The sequence below is a fragment of the Asterias amurensis genome, chromosome 2, assembly GCF_032118995.1.
Source record: "Asterias amurensis chromosome 2, ASM3211899v1".
NCBI lineage: Eukaryota > Metazoa > Echinodermata > Asteroidea > Forcipulatida > Asteriidae > Asterias > Asterias amurensis.
In genome coordinates this window covers 3,205,728-3,224,936 of record NC_092649.1, presented here as the reverse complement: position 1 = coordinate 3,224,936, position 19,209 = coordinate 3,205,728, and the positions used below count along the sequence as shown (strand labels likewise).

At 38.4% G+C, this 19,209-nt stretch overlaps 1 protein-coding gene across 2 annotated transcripts in view; it reads left to right on the top strand.

Moving 5' to 3' along the window:
* LOC139934042 (exportin-T-like) overlaps window positions 1–19,209 on the top strand; it is a 69,809-nt gene that overhangs the window by 19,705 nt on the left and 30,895 nt on the right. For both annotated transcript variants that reach the window (XM_071928313.1, XM_071928312.1), the window contains exons 10-18: window positions 800–1,026; window positions 3,152–3,296; window positions 4,215–4,265; window positions 6,455–6,688; window positions 7,534–7,629; window positions 8,457–8,599; window positions 12,047–12,332; window positions 13,322–13,511; window positions 17,377–17,444. In XM_071928313.1, the coding sequence (XP_071784414.1) occupies window positions 800–1,026; window positions 3,152–3,296; window positions 4,215–4,265; window positions 6,455–6,688; window positions 7,534–7,629; window positions 8,457–8,599; window positions 12,047–12,332; window positions 13,322–13,511; window positions 17,377–17,444 (1,440 nt within the window). The remainder of the gene's footprint in view (window positions 1–799; window positions 1,027–3,151; window positions 3,297–4,214; window positions 4,266–6,454; window positions 6,689–7,533; window positions 7,630–8,456; window positions 8,600–12,046; window positions 12,333–13,321; window positions 13,512–17,376; window positions 17,445–19,209) is intronic.

Below are 19,209 nucleotides of genomic sequence, written 5' to 3'. Positions count from 1 at the left end.
CTCCGTGGGGGGTATACAGCCGTTGCGGCCAAATATGTCAATCAATCACAATCAATCACAATAACAATCCTGCCCTCACAGGTACCCATTTACCCCTGGCGTGTTATGTGGCATGACCACACATGTAATGCGGCTGACCATTCCTCTATTATGGAGACTCTACCCACTAATCCCCAGTGCCCAATTTGATAAGCCTGTAAGCATAAAAACTTGCTAAGCACAGGAAAGTGTTGCTTAAAGGCAGTGGACACTATTGATAATTACTCAAAATGATTATCATCATAAAACCTTTCTTGATTATGAGTATTGGGGAGAGGTTGATAGTATAAAACATTGTGATAAACAGCTCCCTCTGAAGTGACGTAGTTTTTGAGAAAAAAGTAATTTTTCACGAATTTGATTTCGAGACCTCAAGTTTAGAATTTGAGGTCTCGAAATCAAGCATCAGAAAGCAAACAACATCGTGTGACAAGGGTATTTTTTCTTTCATTATTATCTCGCAATTTCGTCGACCGATTGAGCTCAAATTTTCACAGGTTTGTTATGTTATGCATACTGTTGACATACACCAACTGTGAAGACTAGTCTTTGACAATTACCAATAGTGTTCATTGTGTTTAACAGAAGCAGGTTACTAGCCAAAATTCTATAAAGTTACCATCTTCGTAACTGGTGCCCCACACGTTTTTGCTTAGCAAAGAAATTTGCTAAGCAGAAGTTTCTGCTTAACCATTAACAGTTTCATGAAATTAGGCTCTGGCCGATCTCTGACGTTGTCTTCACACCCCTTGCTCCTTAGATACCAAAGATAAGTCCCACTCAGATGAGCTTCATGGAGAATATGCTTTATGTTGTCATCCGCAAGTTCAAGTACGAGGACACGTATAACTTTGACAGTCAGGGAGAAGACGAGATCATGTTCATCGATTACAGACGACAGATGAAGATATTGTTTGATAACTTAGTGCAACTCAATCAGACTTTGGTTCTTCAAGTGGTACACAATTTCATCACCGGGACACTGAAGTGAGTAAAAGTGAGATTTTGTGTCTGGTGGGTTGTAGTGGCCGAGCAGTCTGGACTTGACTTCTGTGGTTTATAGAATGTGGATTTAAATCCTGGCATTGGTACAATTTCATACAGCCATTAAGCACAAAAAGTAGCTATGCGCAATAAAAATATGCTTACCAAAATAGTGTAACCAGTCAAAATAAGCATGTCACATGAACAATCTGTGACTGCTAAGCAGACAATTTTTAAGCCGTATTTTTTGCCTAAGTGGTTATATGAAATTTGGCCCTGGTCAGTCGCACCACTTGGGTTCCTTGAGCAAAGCACTTTATCACAACTGCTGGGTCGCACTAAATACGGACAACTCACGACCCCTCACGACAACTCACGACAACAATTTTTAAATGCACTTTAACAGAACATTTGAACATTAGTCAACCGTTATGTATATACACAAGAGTCATATGCACCCAAATCACCTTCAAACTGTTGAAAAAATTGTATTTTTAACTGTACAAAAAGTGTTTTTTACCTCTGAATTTAGTAACGAACGGAAATATCCGCCATTTTGTCTTTCGACGTACTTGGACGATTCCATTACACCGCAGGGGTGATGCAATATGCAAGATGATTATTTACCATTTTATGTGCCTCTCATGGAATTTAAAAAATATTATATTTAAACCTCCCCTTTTAACTTCGAATTCCAGAGTGGCGGCTTAGTTACTAACAAGAAAGAAAAAACAGCAGCTAAATCCAAAAAGAAAAAAATACAACTCAGCCCTTAGAAATTTCCCCTGCCCCCTGCAGTGTAATAGAATCGTCTAAGTACGTCGAACGACAACATGGCGAATAATTCCGTTGGTACTAAATTCGGGGTAAAAAACACATTTTATACAGTTAAAAATACAATTTTTTCAACAGTTTGAAGACGGTTTAGATGCATATGACTCTTGTGCACATATTTAACGGTTGACTTATGTTCAAATGTTCTGTTAAAGTGCATTTAAAAATTGTTGTCGTAAGTTGTCGTGAGGGGTCGTGAGTTGTCGGTATTTAGTGCGACCGCAACTGCTTCTCTCCACCCAGGAGTACAAATGGCTCCCGGGTATAGTTGGGGAGTATTCTGCGATAAAATGGCATCTTGTTTGTGGGGAAAAGAGGTATTCTCAGTAGTTTGTGCCAAGGAAAACGGATTTATACACCGGCCTGCTGAGCTATATTAGCTTAGTTCAGACACATGTAGTGTTACTTGTATCAGACAGGAGCCCAATTTCATAGCGCTGCTAAGCACACAAATTTACTAAGCATGACATTTCTCCCTTGATAAAAACAGGAATGTCAACCACATTCCCAAGTGATGTTTAGGACTTGTAAGCAAACAGCAGCTGAATACCAATATCAAGCAATATCCAACAGATGGAAATTTGGTTGGTAATCCTGTTTTTATCGAGGAAGAAATTTAATGCTAAGCAAATTTGTGTGCTTAGCAGCGCTATGAAATTGGGCCCTGTTCTGTTCTGTATTTTTCTTTAATAATACTGCCGTCGATTTCACAAAACTCTTCCTATTACTTAAGACTAATCTTAGGACTTAGGAAGAGTCCTAACCCTGCACTGTGGCATGCAGACCTTAAGATTAGTCCTAAGTTAGGACGAGTTACTTGTCCTAACTCGAGATAAGACGAGTCCTAATCTTTGTGAAATCGACGGCTGGGTTCTTAGCAGACCTATCTTACGAGTTGGAGCAAGGCACTTTACACAAATGTTATCCTTGTACGTCATGCATACTAACGACCTATCCTCTAACTGTCTCAGCTCCCCAAGGAGCATACATTGTACAACCCAGAGCTGCTAAAATTATCGCCAAGGGGGTCGATCAAAGACAAGTCTGTCGTGGCCCTCTCAGGTTCTCATTGATACGCTTGGGCAAAGGGAAGCAATTATGGTTCAATGCCTTGCTCAAAGACTTATATGAATTTACCGAGAGTTTTAAGTGCCCAGATAAGAAAATACCCACTTTTAGATATGAAATTTAATCAAACAGGCTAACAGGTAAACCTGAAGTTTTTATAAGACAGAAAAGTAAATTGTGCAGTACCCAACTATAATTGGAATTTTTTTTATATTTTTATTTACAGCCAGTGGAAATCAGTGAAGTTCACTGAAGCGGAGCTAGCGGTGCGCCTACTGTACATGCTGGGTGAAGCTATACCAGTAAACCAGGGTAACCACTTTATTGGGGACCAGGCAAGGGCCGAGATCATGAGAGACTTAATGAGAACTGTAAGTTAAAAAAGAAAACTAGAACAACTACAATCATGTAAGATAAGCCTAGTACATGTACATGCTAACAATGCACCTAAGAGCATAGTAAGCCTCAACATTTTCTAGGGTACCATTGTGGGTATCATGTCCCGTGGCGTTTCGGCTGCCTCGCTCCGCACTTGCGTTGTGCCTTTGAAAGTGTTCCTTTTTTTTTTCAAAAGGCAGTTGCATGCCTTCACATGTTTACAGAGGTGCCACAAAACCTGGACTTCCTGGAGGCACAATCTGTATGAAAGAAAACATAAAGTTTGGAAATTGAACTGCGTTTAAAGGGTCTATTAAACTTTTGTAGGAAAGAAAACACAATGTCCACAGATTCACACTAAACTTACACAGTTTGAAGATAATGATAGTAGAAAGCTTACCTTAAAATAATACGTGCTGAGGTGATGTAGTTTTGGAGAAACGAGTAAAACAACGTCATGAAAATAATTTTCGGCTCCTGAGACAAAAATTATTTTAATCATTTACAAATGTATTTTCATGACATTGTTTCACTCGTTCCTCAAAAACTACTGCACCTCAGTAAGTAAGATTTGAAGGAAAGCTTTCAACTATCATTTTCTTCAAACCCTGTAAGTTTTATGTAAATCTATGGACATTGTGAAAAAGTACCCAAATCCTTTTACACATTTCAATCTCCTACAGATGTCGGGAACAAGCGCATATCGCAAAACTTGTCTCAAACAATTTGTAGTTATGCCACTAAATTGTACTCTTGATTACATAGCCAGTTTATTAACTCGTCTGCCAGAAAATGCCATGGAATGAACACTGATCAGTTTTATTTTGTTTCTGTAAATAAGGTCACACAGTCTGTATTCAATATTCACTTTACCTATTTTTACAAAATGTCGCTCGGTGTTTGTTTTTCAGCTTGTCACAAGCCGAATAGTTGAGCATTCTCATTGGGCAGTTGGCCTTCAGGTAAGGTTACGTGAAATAATCACTTCGCCTAAAGGCAGTGGACACTATTGGTAATTACTCAAAATAATTACTAGCATAAAACCTTTCTCGGGAACAAGTAATGGGGAGAGGTTGATAGTATAAAACATTGTGAGAAACGGCTCCCTCTGAAGTAATTTGATTTCGAGACCTCGGGTTTAGAATTTGACGTCTCCAAATCAAGCATCTGAAAGCACACAACTTCGTGTGACAAGGGTGTTTTTTCTTTCACTATTATCTCGCAACTTCAACGACCGATTGAGCTCAAATTTGCACAGGTTTGCTATTTTATGCTTATGTTTAGATCCACCAAGTGAGAAGACTGGTCTTTGACAATTACCAATAGTGTCCAATGTCTTTAAAGTCGCTAGACACTATTTTTCTCACTTGGTGTTTCTCAACATGCTTAAAACAACCAACCTGTGAAAATTTGAGCTCAAGCAGTCGTGAGATAATAATGAAAGAAAAAACACCCTTGTCACACGAAGTTGTGTGCTTTCAGATGCTAGATTTCCAGACCTGAAATTCTAAATCTGAGGTCTCAAAATCAAATTCTTCAAATATTTCTTCTTTCTTGAAAACATTGTTACTTCAGAGGGAGCCGTTTCTCAGAAGGTTTTATACTATCAACAGCTCCCCATTACTTGTTACCATTTAAAGGTTTTATGCTAATAATTATTTTGACTATTTACCAATAGTGTCCACTGCCTTTAAAGGCATGGACACAATCAGTAATTATTCAAAACAATTGTTGGTAATAAGCAATAGACAGCTGTTGGTAATATAAAACTCTATGAGAAACGTGTCCCTCTGAAGTAACGTAGATTATGAGAAAGAAGTAATTTCTCACTCAAATAATAAAAGACTTCAACTGAAGTATTTTATTATGCATCTGAAAGCACAAACATTTGTGCAACAAGGGTGTTGTTTCTTTCATTATTCTCTTGCAACTTCGATGACCAATTGAGCCCAAATTTTCACGAGTTTGTTATTTTATGCAGAGGTTGGGACACACCAAGTGAGATTACTGGTTTATGACAATTACCAAACGCGGCCAGTTCCTTTTTTTTTCGATGTAGTGCTGATTTGTAGGCAATTTTATAAGAAAAGATACAATGAAAATCACGTGTGAAAGTCACAGCATATACAGTGTCTAAGCTTGGGCGGTATCGATTTATTTTATTCACGATACATGTATATCGCCGACAATATATCGCCATATTTGATATAATCGCGATATTCGATATAATCGCGATTAGTTAAATTTGACATCATCAGTCTTCAAACTCCCAGTGAAAGTTGTAGAAGAGACAGTCACAGCATAAGAGAGGTGTTCTAATGACCTATTCTTCTGGTTTTACTCCAAACCTATGGGGTGCATGATGTCTCAGCTAGAAAATACATCCCATATTGTGATATTTAATCGATATATCGCGATATATCGCGATATATCGGGATTTATCGATAGTTCGATAAAAAAATCGAAATCGTTTCCAAGTTAGTATCGCGATATTCCATAATATCGTGATATCTCCCAAGCTTAACTGTCTACTCTCTGAGAAAACTGCAAAGAACTGTCTTTTCACAAGGATGTCGGGTCCGTTCAGGGTTATAGCGAGGTGACAGTGGGTAGCGATCTGGCTGTAGCATTCACGAACGAACACCAACCCTCAGAAATCTAAGAAATGATTCATGCATGAATAGTTTCTCAGATTCACTTGTTTTGGGGTGAAAATTATCCAAACCCTTTTACTTCAAAGGAAATCCCTTCTCAAAATAGTATATGCTGCAGCACTCCTGTGCTTAGCAAATTCTTGTGTGCTCAGCAGCTGCAGCACTCCAATGCTTGGCAAATTCTTGTGTGCTGAGCAGCTGCAGCACTCCTACGCTTAGCAAATTCTTGTGTGCTGAGCAGCTGCAGCACTCCTATGCTTAGCAAATTCTTGTGTGCTGAGCAGCTGCAGCACTCCTATGCTTAGCAAATTCTTGTGTGCTGAGCAGCTGCAGCACTCCTATGCTTAGCAAATTCTTGGCTGCTGAGCAGCTGCAGCACTCCTATGCTTAGCAAATTCTTGGCTGCTGAGCAGCTGCAGCACTCCTATGCTTAGCAAATTATTGTGTGCTTAGCAGCTTTATGAAACTGAACCCCTGGCTTCCTGGTCTAACTATAGGTCTTTGAGACGATAGCCAGGTATGAGAAGTTCTTTAACTGCGAGCCCCAGCACATTCCGGACGTCTTGATGGCCTTTCTTGGGGACAGAGGGCTGAGACACTGCCACCCAACCATACGAAGCAGGACGGCGTACCTCTTCGGACGTTTCATCAAATCCCTCAAGCATCACCTGACAGAGTTCACTGACGAGATTCTCAAGAGGATTTCAGATCTACTGGTGATTGCTCCACCGGTAAGACCAAGGAGAAAATAATATTGCTTCCGAATCATGCGTAAAGGCAAAGTTCATGTAATGACCCATTTCACCTGACGTCATCATCAGAAAAATCTTGAATGCGCCATACTGGTGGGCAATTTCACTGTATACGTTTTCATGTATAACTCTATGCCGTACGTTATGCAGTGAAGTTTGCATTTTAGGCGACGCAGCGTTAATACACGTAAACCACAACTGCCCACCAACATGGTGAGCTTGGCATCAGTCGCCGCATGTGACGCGCGTGCAAGGGGTCAATACCTTTGGTTTTTGGAACCGTTGGATTGTATTTTTCCTATATAAATGTAGATGTATACAGTACAGTAACCGTAAAAGTTTCATATCAAAAGATGTCGCGTTTTTGAAATATTTCCGAAAATCCGGAATAAGTATGTTCATGCAGGGCGAACAATCCCTTATAGGGATTCACAATATGAGAAACCTTATGACCCAGATTCAAATGTTGTGGCATAAAAACTGACTCATTTTCCAGATTACTTTGAAGTAAATATATCTCTTAAGATGCTTTATACTGTTGAAAGCTGTGTAGTCTTCGAACCAAATTGTTTTATTGCGATGAATTTTAAGAGTGATAACAAAACGTAGACCATCCCTTTAGTGTGATATTATATTTAGTAGCGAGTGTTCAAATAAAGACACCAACTTCTTGATCAACTACTGGTTTTCCGTATTAGGCGCTAAAGACGATTGTGTGTTTTACGGGAAATCCTGTAGTTAGCCAGAAATCCAACCACTTATGAATCCATTGAAGTCCAGTAATATTTTAGTTATATTGAGTTTGTTGGTTTCTATCATTACAGGACAATGGTCATCCACTTTTACTGACCAGCGATGACCAATTGTTTATGTACGAGGCAGCTGGAATGATCATTGCATCAAGCAGCTATCAACCAGAGGTAAGGAGGAAAGTCCATTTTCAAAAAAAAATTGTTTTTTTAAGTATGTGTTTTCAAGTTGTTAACAATAGCAAAGGGTTCTCAGCTTATGTTTTACAAGAGTACCGTCATTTTATGCCACAAAAAGACACACATCAACAACATTGTTCGTCTGTCATCATATCACATCAGCAATGTAGGTAAGATTTGCAAGTACTTGGACAAAAGTGCCACTGAAAAGGTCATTCATGCATTTGTTACTTCTCGTCTTGACAACGGCAATGCTCTTCTCTATAGTCTTCCTAATAACCAGATTTCCCGACTTCAACGGCTCCAAAATACTGCTGCCCGCATTGTGACACTGTCTAGAAAATCCTGTTCTATCACCCCCATTTTGAAACAACTTCACTGGCTCCCGATTTCTCAACGAATAATCTTCAAGCTGATGCTCATTGTCCACAAAGCTCTCAATGGCAAGGCTCCCCACTATATATCTGAACTGCTTCAAGTTTACACTCCATCAAGGAATCTTCGATCAAGTTCCATGCTTCTCCTCATTGAACCCAAGTCTCAGCACTCATGGGGTGACAGGTCTTTTTCTTCAGCTGCCCACTAAATCTTAGATCTTGTCTTTGTACCACGAAATTCAAATCTCTTCTCAAAACTTATCTGATGTCACAGGTTTTCAAGGATTAATTTTGTTGTGTCTGTTTTGTTCTTTGTTTTTGTTTTGTTTATTGCGCCTTGAACACCCAGCCGAGTGGATACGTGCGCATTACAAGTCTTATTATTATTATTATTATTTACAGTTTGATTCTCCTAAACGGTTTTGTTTTAATTCCACACAGAAAAAAGCCTACCTGATGAAGAATCTGTTAGCGCCAACCATAGAGAAATTCAATACTATGTTTGATAAGATGTGCGTTGAGAAGGATGAGCAGAATCGAGAGAAGTACGCTGAGGTCGCAGCCCAGGCTATTGCATTTGCAAGGTACGTCACCTTTGCACTGCGTTGTAGTAGTTTATCCTGGTGGTGTTCTGTTAATTTTATTTGATATTTGTTTGTTATTGATATCCAGTGGGAGACTTTCAGGACGCTTGGTGGCAGTAGACTTACCAGGTAAAATCCATTGTTCTCAGTAATGTGCACATTCTTAGAACTATGTAAACAATGGTAATTTACCTGGTAAGTCTGCTGCCACCTAGCGCCTCAAAGACTCCCGTTGTGGATAGCAGATAAGCGCCATATAAAAACAGACTGTGGCACACCAACAAGGACACGTACACACAGAACGTTGTTGTTAAACCCTCTTCTCCATCCTTATAGCCCTCCAGTAAAGCTTTACATCGATGAATTTACCAGGTATATGTACATTAGTCTAGACCAGATTTCCAAAAAGGGCTCTAGTTAAGGAAGTGAGCGGCATTTTTGAGTAAAAGTTGGTAACATACCTGATTTAACTAATTTGTGGGTGCTGAATCCGAAAATGGTGGATACCAAGGCTAATTTTTAGTCCTTCACCCTGAAAAATCAAATTTAAAACAATACAGAAAACCTAGCAGACGACGGACTTCTCACGTGAAAAATAGTCGGGTTCTGCTGTGGTTCCATATTGATAATGTCAGGATACCATACAGGGCAGGTTCCCGGGTGCAGGTCGGGTATCCGTAACAAATATTTGATTGTACTGGATATATATACAACCAAATTGCACTTTCAGAGGGACCAACAGGTGCTTTCAATGTCAATTTGAAAGTATTTGAATTTTTTCTAATAAAGAGTTATTTATTATTTGAACATAATTTCTATGTTGTTAAAAGCACAAACCGTTGATTATTTTCTCTAATAATGTAGGCCTACACTACTTAAACAGGTAGGCCTACCAGGTGTAGTCTAGACTCAACAATGATACAGAATATTGTATTGTATATCAACTTTTCAGTGCTCCCTGTTTTTGAATAGGTTAGCTTTTAGTGTTCACACTCATGGCTTGCAATTATCTTACCAGTCAAAACATTTGATTTTAGAGGATTTTAAAGTAACTCATTTTTCGATTACAATTCTCCCCCGTTTTAGAAAGTATTCTCCACAGTTGACGAACCAATTTAACTGTTGTAGTCTAACAATTGAAAAAATAAATTCCAGTTTGTTTGTTTGTTTGTTTGTTTGTTGGAAGTATAACGCATAGTCATGTTTGTACACACAGACAAATTTCACACAAGAAGTAATAAGAAGTAATAAAGATAGTAAGATTCCGAAACAAAGGACAACAAAATATGTGTCCCCTCCATTGATAAAACAATCCACCCCTCTCTTTTCAGCTGGGTGTGAGAAACAAGGAAAAAACAAATATCTCTTTATTCATTATTACCGCTCAATCCACAAGTATAGACTCCTACTTTATTTTTGTATGTCAGCTAGGACGATTCCTAGCAATGAATCATTCATGAAAGGTGTTCGTATCTTCGATATTATCAATCATAGTTTGGAGTACAAACTGTGGCAAATTGTTTTGCTAAACAAAAAAGTGGACTTCTTTGCAATGTGATAGTATATGATTTTTGATTTAGATGACTCTGTACATAAGTTGATGCTGGAAAGGATGACATACACTGAAAAGAAGATGCCTTCTTGCACCAAGTTGTTGTATGTGTTTCAGTGTTGTTTCAGTACTACAAGGATACCTTCTCCGATATACTTCCATCATAACAACATAAAATCAGGTTAATTTTTAGGAAAAACACTATTGGATTTTGGGAAATATCAGCTTGAATGGAATGCTTTGATGTGTCGATTCCATAGAGGCATTTGTGTAATGTCATGTAACTGTATCTCCCCAAAGGAAATTTACTTGTTTACACAATTATATGTTAGCTTCCATCTGCATGATGATTTGTGTTTTTTTCGCAAGTCATTATTCAATTGAATTGCAATGTGTTGTGTACTATTAATTCTGTATTTTCTTTTATAGAAATGTCTCTGTAAGGACAGGGATGGGAGCCCAAATACTACAAAACATTTGTTTATACATGTAATTTATATACAGTACATTGGGTTATTTATTGGACATAATATTAAGTGACATCAAACTGAAACACTTCAAAATGTTGCTTGATTTTCGCACTCTAAGTATCTTGAACTATTCTGACCAAAAAAAACCTGACATACAAAAATAAAGGAGGAGTCTATACTTGTGGATTGAGCGGTAATAACGAATAAAGAGACTTTTTTCCCTTGTTCTTCACACCCAGCTGAAAAGAGAGGGGAGGATTGTTTTATCAATGGAAGGGATACATATTTTGTTGTCCTATTGTTTCTGAATCTTACTATCGTCTTCTTGGGTGAAATTTGTCCGTGTGTTTACAAACACGACTAACAATGCGTTATACTGCCGACAAACAAACAAACAAACTGGATTAGCGTACAACAGTTAGATTGGTTCGTAAACTGTGGAGAATACTTTTTAAAACGAGGGAGAATTGTAATAGAAAAATGAGTTACTTTAAAATCCTTTAAAATCAATTTATTTTTTACTGGTTAGATAATTTTAAGCCATGAAGTATCATTGTTGAGTCTAGACTACACCTGGGCCCAATTTCACGGCTCTGCTTACCGCCGAAATTCTGCGCTTACGATTGCGATTCCCCGCTAACGTGCAAGCGCCGAATTTCTGCGCTAGCCTAGTAAGCTAGAATGCCTAGTAACTTGGAATACGCACGCGCAGAAGCCCAAATTCGCCGCTAACTGTGAAATACACTTGCCGTAAGCACAGAATTCCCTGCTTCCGTAAGCGCCGATTCTGTGCTTACGGTAAGCAGAGCCATGAAATTGGCCCTGGTAGGCCTTCCTGTTTAAGTAGTGTATATAGGCCTACATTATAAGAGAAAATAATCAACGGTTTGTGCTTTTAACAACAGAGAAACTATGTTCAAATAATAAATAACTCTTTATTAAAAAAAAACACTAACTCAAATACTTTCAAAATGACATTGAAAGCACCTGTTGGTCCCTCTGAAAGTGCAATTTGATTGCAGATCTATCCAGTACACTCAAAAGTTTGTTACGGATACCTGACCTGCACCCGGGTACCTGACCCGTATGGTACCCTGACAACATCATTATGGAACCACAGCAGAACCTGACTATTTTTCATGTGAGAAGTCCGTCGTCTGCTTTGTTTTAAATTTGGTTTTTCAGGGACAAGGACTCAAAGTTAGCCTTGGTATCCATCATTTTCCGATTCAGCACCCCCAAATTAGTTAAATCAGGTACATATGTTACCAACTTTTACTCAAAAATGCCGCTCGAAGTTGGTTTTTTTGAAATCTGGTCTAGACTACATGTATAAGTCTGCTACCACCTAGTGTCTCCAGAAACTCTCCTATTTGAAAACAAAATGATGTACGAGGTCTTTTAACCCCTTCTCCATTCTCGCAGTCGCACCAGTAAAGCTTTCTACACCCAGCTGACCATCAAGCAGAGTGGGTGCGAGGTGTGCTACACCGAAGCCCTCCAGGTGTTCCTCAGGGCCCTGGACACCCCCTATCACCATCAGATCCTTCACTCCGTCGTGCGGCAGTATCTCCATCGGATGATAATCTGCCTGGAGGAATCACTCCTCCCCTACGTCCCCATCGCCGTGGAGCATCTCCTCAAGAAGTGTGAGGCAAGAGACATTCATGAGTTCATCCCGCTCATTAACCAGATTGCCGGCAAGTTCAAGGTATGGAATCGTGAATCGGTGACTCCTCTAACATTCCGACACTTCCATGTTACAACTCTTTGTTCCGAAAACCTCCTTCGGATTAACACGCCAGTGTTCAGGCGTGCAACTCTTCCGCGTTTCCGCATTTTTTTTTTTTCACATTTTTTATTTTAGCCTAATATATGCCTGGCAAAAACAGTGTACAACTACCATTATATAAAATAAGCCTAGTACATGCTAACAATGCACCTAAGAGCATAATAAACCTCAACATTTTCTAGGGTACCATTGTGGGTATCATGTTCCGTGGCGTTTCAGCTGCCTCGCTCCGCGCTTGCGTTGTGCCTTTGAAAATGTTCCTCTTTTTTTTCAACGGGCAGTTTCATGCCTGAGGGTTAGGGTTAAGGTTACTGGTAGGGATTAGGAAAATATACTATCGGTAAGTGCTCGAACATAGGGGTGTTGGGAAGTATGGGTGTCGGGAAAAGGATGTAGGAATATAGGTGTGTAACACACGAATCTAGTTATAATAACACACAATTTTGTACCCCTCAGCCCAATAGGCTGAAGGGGTATTGTCTTTACCCATGTCAACTCTCCGTTCCGGGGGCAAGGCGTGATGAGGGGGATTGACCTGGAGGAAAGGAAATTGGTCATTCCTTTTGAGTTCAGGGAACCAGTCATAGTTGACATAAAATAGGACACATTAAGCTGGTAACCTGTAACTCTACACATATGTTGTAACCTGAGCAAGTTTTTGTTTTTAGCAACTCTCAGGAACTGTGTTTCAACTGTTTGAATTGCGTCCTAAATTTCATTTGGGAAAAAATGGAAAGGCTTGTATTATTTTCACGGCTTTTGCCTTCATTGTCATCTAAGTAAAATGTGGTATAATATTTTTTATTTTTTTATTTTGTCTGGGAAAGGATATAATATAAAAAAAAATTGTAAGAACTAGTTTTTATTTTTAGTGAGTTATTACTTTTAATTGGCATGTCTTATTTTAGAGTACAATAGTTCCATTCCTGCGATCTGTCTTCATGCCGATTGTCACGACGATCTTCAACGTCTTGGGACAGCCAGCCGATGAGTTGGACATCCAAGCCAAGCAAGACAAAGACCTCCTGAAGAGGAGTTACTTTCAGTTCTTGCAGACACTGGTTGCTAATGACGTCAGTGAGGTCATCTCTGGCCAAGGTGAGATTTGGTTTTCTTGTCAATGTCTCTAGGAACTTGTTTGTTTTGGAGAAACAAAAAAAGGGCCTGTGATGTCACAGTGGTCCAGTGGTTAGACTGCAGGACTCGCAATTACAAGGTTCTGGGTTCGAGTCCTAGCAAAGCTAACCACTGATTTCACAATGGCTAGAATAATGAATGTCCTCTAGTTATTGCTGAATCACAATATCTTGATTAATGCAATTCATATTCATAGACGTTTAACCAATGTTTGTATGAGAGAGATTGGCTGTTGCCAGCTTGGTGTTTATATCCCCCCGGGGAGTTTGCCGAGTTCCCTGCCTTGATGGGGAGATCATCTAAACAAACAAACACTGTATAGACCAAACCAGTTTAGCAGGCGTAAAAACTACACTGAAATCTTATCTTTCAAGATTTGAAATTATCAACTAAGTCCAGCATTGTAAGAAGAACCTCTAAACAAGTTTTAAGAATGTGCCCAGAGTTGATGAAATGTGTGCAGCCTCTATAGATTTCATGTTCTCTTTCGCTGAGATGTGTACAAGAATAAAAGGGTTTGTCGTTAGCATGTGATGTCATTGGTTCTAAAATAATGAGAAGAGGTCTAAAAGAGCACTTTTGATAATTCTCAAAGTTAGAAATTCTGCATGATGTGAACACAATGTAGAAATTCAAGGCTTGAGAAACTTTGATTTGAAAACAATCTATTGACCCCTTGCATGCACGACACACGAGGCAACTGTGCCACGTCTAACCATTTTGGTGGTCAGTAGGTTTAAGTGTAAACCCTGCGTCGCCTAAAATGCCCACTTCACTGAATAACGCACAGTGACATTGACCACCAAAATGGCGCATCCAAGATTATTCTGATGATGACCTCAGGTGAATTGGGTCCATAGAATTATTAAATTTTGCATATTCTTAATAGAAGGAAAACAGCCCATATACTGTACACTCAAGTTCTGCAAAAACTTTTGATGGTGGAAAAACAAATTTAAGAAGCCAAGTTTTGTTTGACTTTGCTTGTTTTGAAAACAGTTTTGAAAACAGTCTTCAACAGCAAAGTGCTGCTTTGTGGAAAAACAATCTACATGTAGAGAGCGAAATAAGCTCTTTGAAACCTTTGCACGCTGGCAAAACAGTCTAAAAACCAAATTGTGTACATGTATAAGCTTGTTTGGAGAGAAAATCTGAGAAATTAATTTTGCAAAGTTTGTAATAGGAGAAAAAAGAACCCTTAAAACGGTGGAAAAAACAACCTTGGAGCCAATGTTTGTGTAACTTTGATTGGAAAAAAATCTAGAGAATTTTTTTTTGTATAATTCTGAATAGTAGAAAACAACTTGAAAACAGTGGAAAAAAATCTAAAAGCCAATGTATGTGTGTAAACTTTGCTTGGTTTGAACTAAAGTTCTGCAAAACAATCTAGATACAAAGTAAGCTCTGTGAAACATCGCACGCTGGAAAAACAATCTAAAACCCAAGGTTTGTTTGTACATTTACCTTTGCTTGATTTCAAAATAATCTAGAAACCATGTTTTGCTAAACTATGCATGTGGGAAAACATTCTAGATAGAAAGTAAACTCTTTGATACTTTGCACTGTGGAAAACAAATCTAGAAATAATGTTTGTGTAACTTGGCTTGGTTTGAACTAAAGTTCTGCAAAACAATCTAGATAGAAAGTAAACTCTGCGAAACATTGCACGCTGGAAAAACAACCATGAAGCTTTGTGCAACTTCATGAAATTGGCTTGGTTTTATAACGATCTAGAAACCATGTCTTGCGAAACTCTGCATGGTCGACGCTGAAAAAAATATAGAAGCCAAGGTTTGTGTGACTCTGTTTGATTTGAAAACAAATCTAGAGTAATAAGGTTTATGTAGCTGTGGGCGATGGAAAAACAATGTACATTTGTAGAAGCCAATGTTTGTGTAACTTGGCTTGGTATTTGAACAAGCTAGATACTATGTTTTGCAAACTCTGCATGGTCGAAAAAAACAATCTAGAAAGAAACTAATCTCTGTGAAACTTTGCACTCTGAAAAGAAACAACCCTGGAGCCAAGGTTTGTGCAACTTTGTTTGGTTTGAAAAAAATCAAAAGTAATAAGGTTTTTGTTGCTGTCAGGCTGTGGGTGATAGAAAAACCATGTACATCTACATGTACATGTACAGTGTGTTAGCCAATGTTTGTTTCACTTGGCTTGGTTTTGCAAAACTCTGCATGATAGTAAAACAATCTTGAAATTGTAATTGCCTTCTATCGAACTGCAGTGCATCTGTAAAAGAATTGGGTGTGGAACTAGCATGACCCTTACATTCAAAACTGTCAATATAGAAACTCGGCATAAACTCGGAATTATTTCCAACAAGTGTCGTAGGATTTCATTCTGGATAATTTTCCTGGTAACCAGGAAAGCTGAGAGATTTGCCAACCACACTGGGATGCCTCCAGTCGTTATGCATGATACCACCATTCAAAGAATAAATATCCGGACCAGGCGGGGTTTCTTAATTGATTAAAGTTGTATAAGTTGTATTGTTTTTATTAACAATTTCACTTTCACTTTTCAAGGCTATTCCTTTTTTCTTAATCATCCTGATTAAGGAAAAAGGAATATCCTTGAAAAGTGAAAGTGAAATTGTTTGACCCGTTTGAGAAAGTCTTACAATTCTTATCAGGAAATCAGTAAACGCCTTTACTGGTATCCTCCAGATAAAATTGTGATGTTGGTTTTTTTTAATTGACGTAACTTTGTTATTACTCGTCCAATAGCACAATTAGCGCCAATAACAGGATGGATAAGGGACAAGAAGAAATGTTCAGTTTTAGATTTGGAAGGAAAATCCCAATGAAGGAAAACCTATGCAATCAAGCAGAGACAGAAAACCTAATCCACACATGCAGGGCTCGGGTCTAAGGTGGGATTCGAACATGGGTCCACAGAGGTGAAAGGCAGGCAAAGAAACCACTAAAAAGGGAAATTACACATGTACGTCATTAGTTAAAGGGAATTCAGACTCTTTGACCAAAATTTGAAGAAGAAAAAAAAACTGTTTACAGTTTTAACATTCAAATTCGTTTTTATTCAACTCTGTCAGGTCCATGATTGCACTTGTACAATCTATTTTATGTACTCAGAAATGTTGTCATGCATTTGTGCAACCCACCATGTAATTTACACGTTATCATGAGAGGGCATTATTAATCAAGAAGAAGTACATTGTAACTGTCGACTTTGGGGTGTACCAATGCAAACCAGCGAAAAATATACATTTTGTTTTGTTAGAAACAATTTTTTTTTAAATGTTTTGTATACAGTTTAAAGGCAGTGGACACTATTGGTAATTACTCAAAATAATTGTTAGCATAAAACCTTACTTGGTAATGAGTAATGGGGAGAGGTTGATAGTATAAAACACTGTGAGAAACGGCTCTCTGAAGTTATGTAGTTTTCAAAAAAGAAGGTTTTTTTTTTATTTCGAGACCTCAAATTTAGAATTTGAGGTCTCGAAATCAAGCATCTGAAAGCACACAACCTTGTGTGACAATTGTGTTTTTTCTTTCATAATTATCTCGCAACTCCGACAACCAAATCGAGTTCAAATGTTCACAGGTTTGTTTTTGTATGCATATGTTGAGATAAACCAAGTGAGAAGACTGGTCCTTGACAATTACTAATAGTGTCCAGTGTCTTTAAAAATAAACTAAAAAAGCTGGACATCTTAGGTTCAAAACTTACCCAAAGAGTGGGCACTGAAAGAGTTAAACATCTCTAAAATAAAATAACTCTGCCAACAATAGACAAACGGTTTAATTTCAGATGTTTATATATTTATTTTGTTACATTCCAATTTTAACAGATGCACAGAATTTCAAGCAAGTGTTACTGACCGTGATCCAGGGTGCAGTGGAATCACAAGATCCAATAGTAAGTTGTCACTTTTGTGTCTTGTTTTATTTAATTTGTATGCAGTGAATTTAGTTTTGGGGGTTCTTATAACCATAGAGTAAGGACAGTGTTATAACCCTCCTACTATTTGACCAATCAATATCAGCCACTGTGGTTTTGATTGATAGATAAGCTTTGCCAGGCTCTAATATGGTTTTACATGTTTGTGGTGAAGGCATGTATACAACAAAGCACCTCTAAAGGATGTGGGTACCTTTTTGTTACACACAACACAATGTCCACATATTTACTTAAACTTACACCGGTTGAAGATAATGATAGATGAAAGTTACCTTAAAGGCAGTGGACACTATTGGTAATTACTCAAAATAATTATTAGCATAAAACCTTTCTTGGTGACGAGTAATGGGGAGAGGTTGATGGTATAAAACATTGTGAGAAACAGCTCCCTCTGAAGTGCCATAGTTTTCAAGAAAGAAGTAATTTTCCATGAATTTGATTTCAAGACCTCAAGTTTAGAACTTGAGGTCTCGAAATCAACCATCTAAACGCACAGAACTTCGTGTGACAAGGGTGTTTTTTCTTTCATTATTATCTCGCAAGTTCGATGACCGATTGAGCTCAAATTTTCACAGGTTTGTTATTTTATGCATACAGTATGTTGAGATACACCAACTGTGAAGGCTAGTCTTTGACAATTACCAATAGTGTCCACTGGCTTTAAAATATTACTAGCGGAGGTGCTGTAGTTTTGGGGACTTGGGTAAAACCTGTCACGAAAATACGTTTTTCATGCTAACTGAGACGAAAATTATTTTCTTGACTTGTTTTAATACTCATTTCTCAAGTAATACTTTTGAGGGAAGCTTTCCACCATCATTATCTTTAAAGGGTTTAAAGTTTAATGTTTATCTATACACATTGTGTTTTGTGTCCTGCAAAAAGTACCCAGACCCTTTAAGTAGCCATCAGTCTGGTTGGAGTTTACCTTTCCTTTGTGTTTGATTTTCACTTCTATGTGGGTTATGTTTTTACGCTGGGTTAGACAGAGACTTATTCTATTTGCGCAAGAATTTTGTTTTGTATTTTGCAGTGCTGGTATATTTGTATTTTGACTCACTGACTTAGCCCCCCTACAGGCAAACAGTCTAATGCCTTGTGGTAAAGATTTATATCAGAGCCATCAAGCCTAGACGTCTGCTTTCGTTGCCCACCACATAGGGTATGTTCAGACAGCGTACTAACTTAGACCCGAACCGGTCTAACTTTTACGAGCAGCGGGGGGTGGTCGTAAAAATAAAAACCAATTGCGTTCAGACAGCACAGAGTTAAACCCGATCCGGTTTATCTTCGGTTTTAAGAGGTCAAAGTAGACGCGACCCCGTTGCTCTAACATCCGGTTTTATTCATCAGATTCACGCACCGAGTATGCCAAGATACGGAGTGTCCCATGCCCTGGATGATCAGACAGGGCATAACTATTGGACACAAATGGCTCACTCGAACGCGTTAACAGTTTTACCGTTGGGAGGATGTGGGCACTTAAAACTAACATGAACACAACTCGAAATTACTTTTTTAAACAAACAAAATATTGATACAAACCGCCGAGAAAACTCACCAAAATATTGTCCATATTCCATGAAACAGAACACGTTTCATTTTTGTGTTTTGTTTTATACCACTGTTTCCGATTTAATAAATACTTTTAGTTTGTACTTCAATCGATTGGAAGTTGCGATCTCTCAAAAGCTGGTGCTGCGATTTTTATTCCGATTCGTTC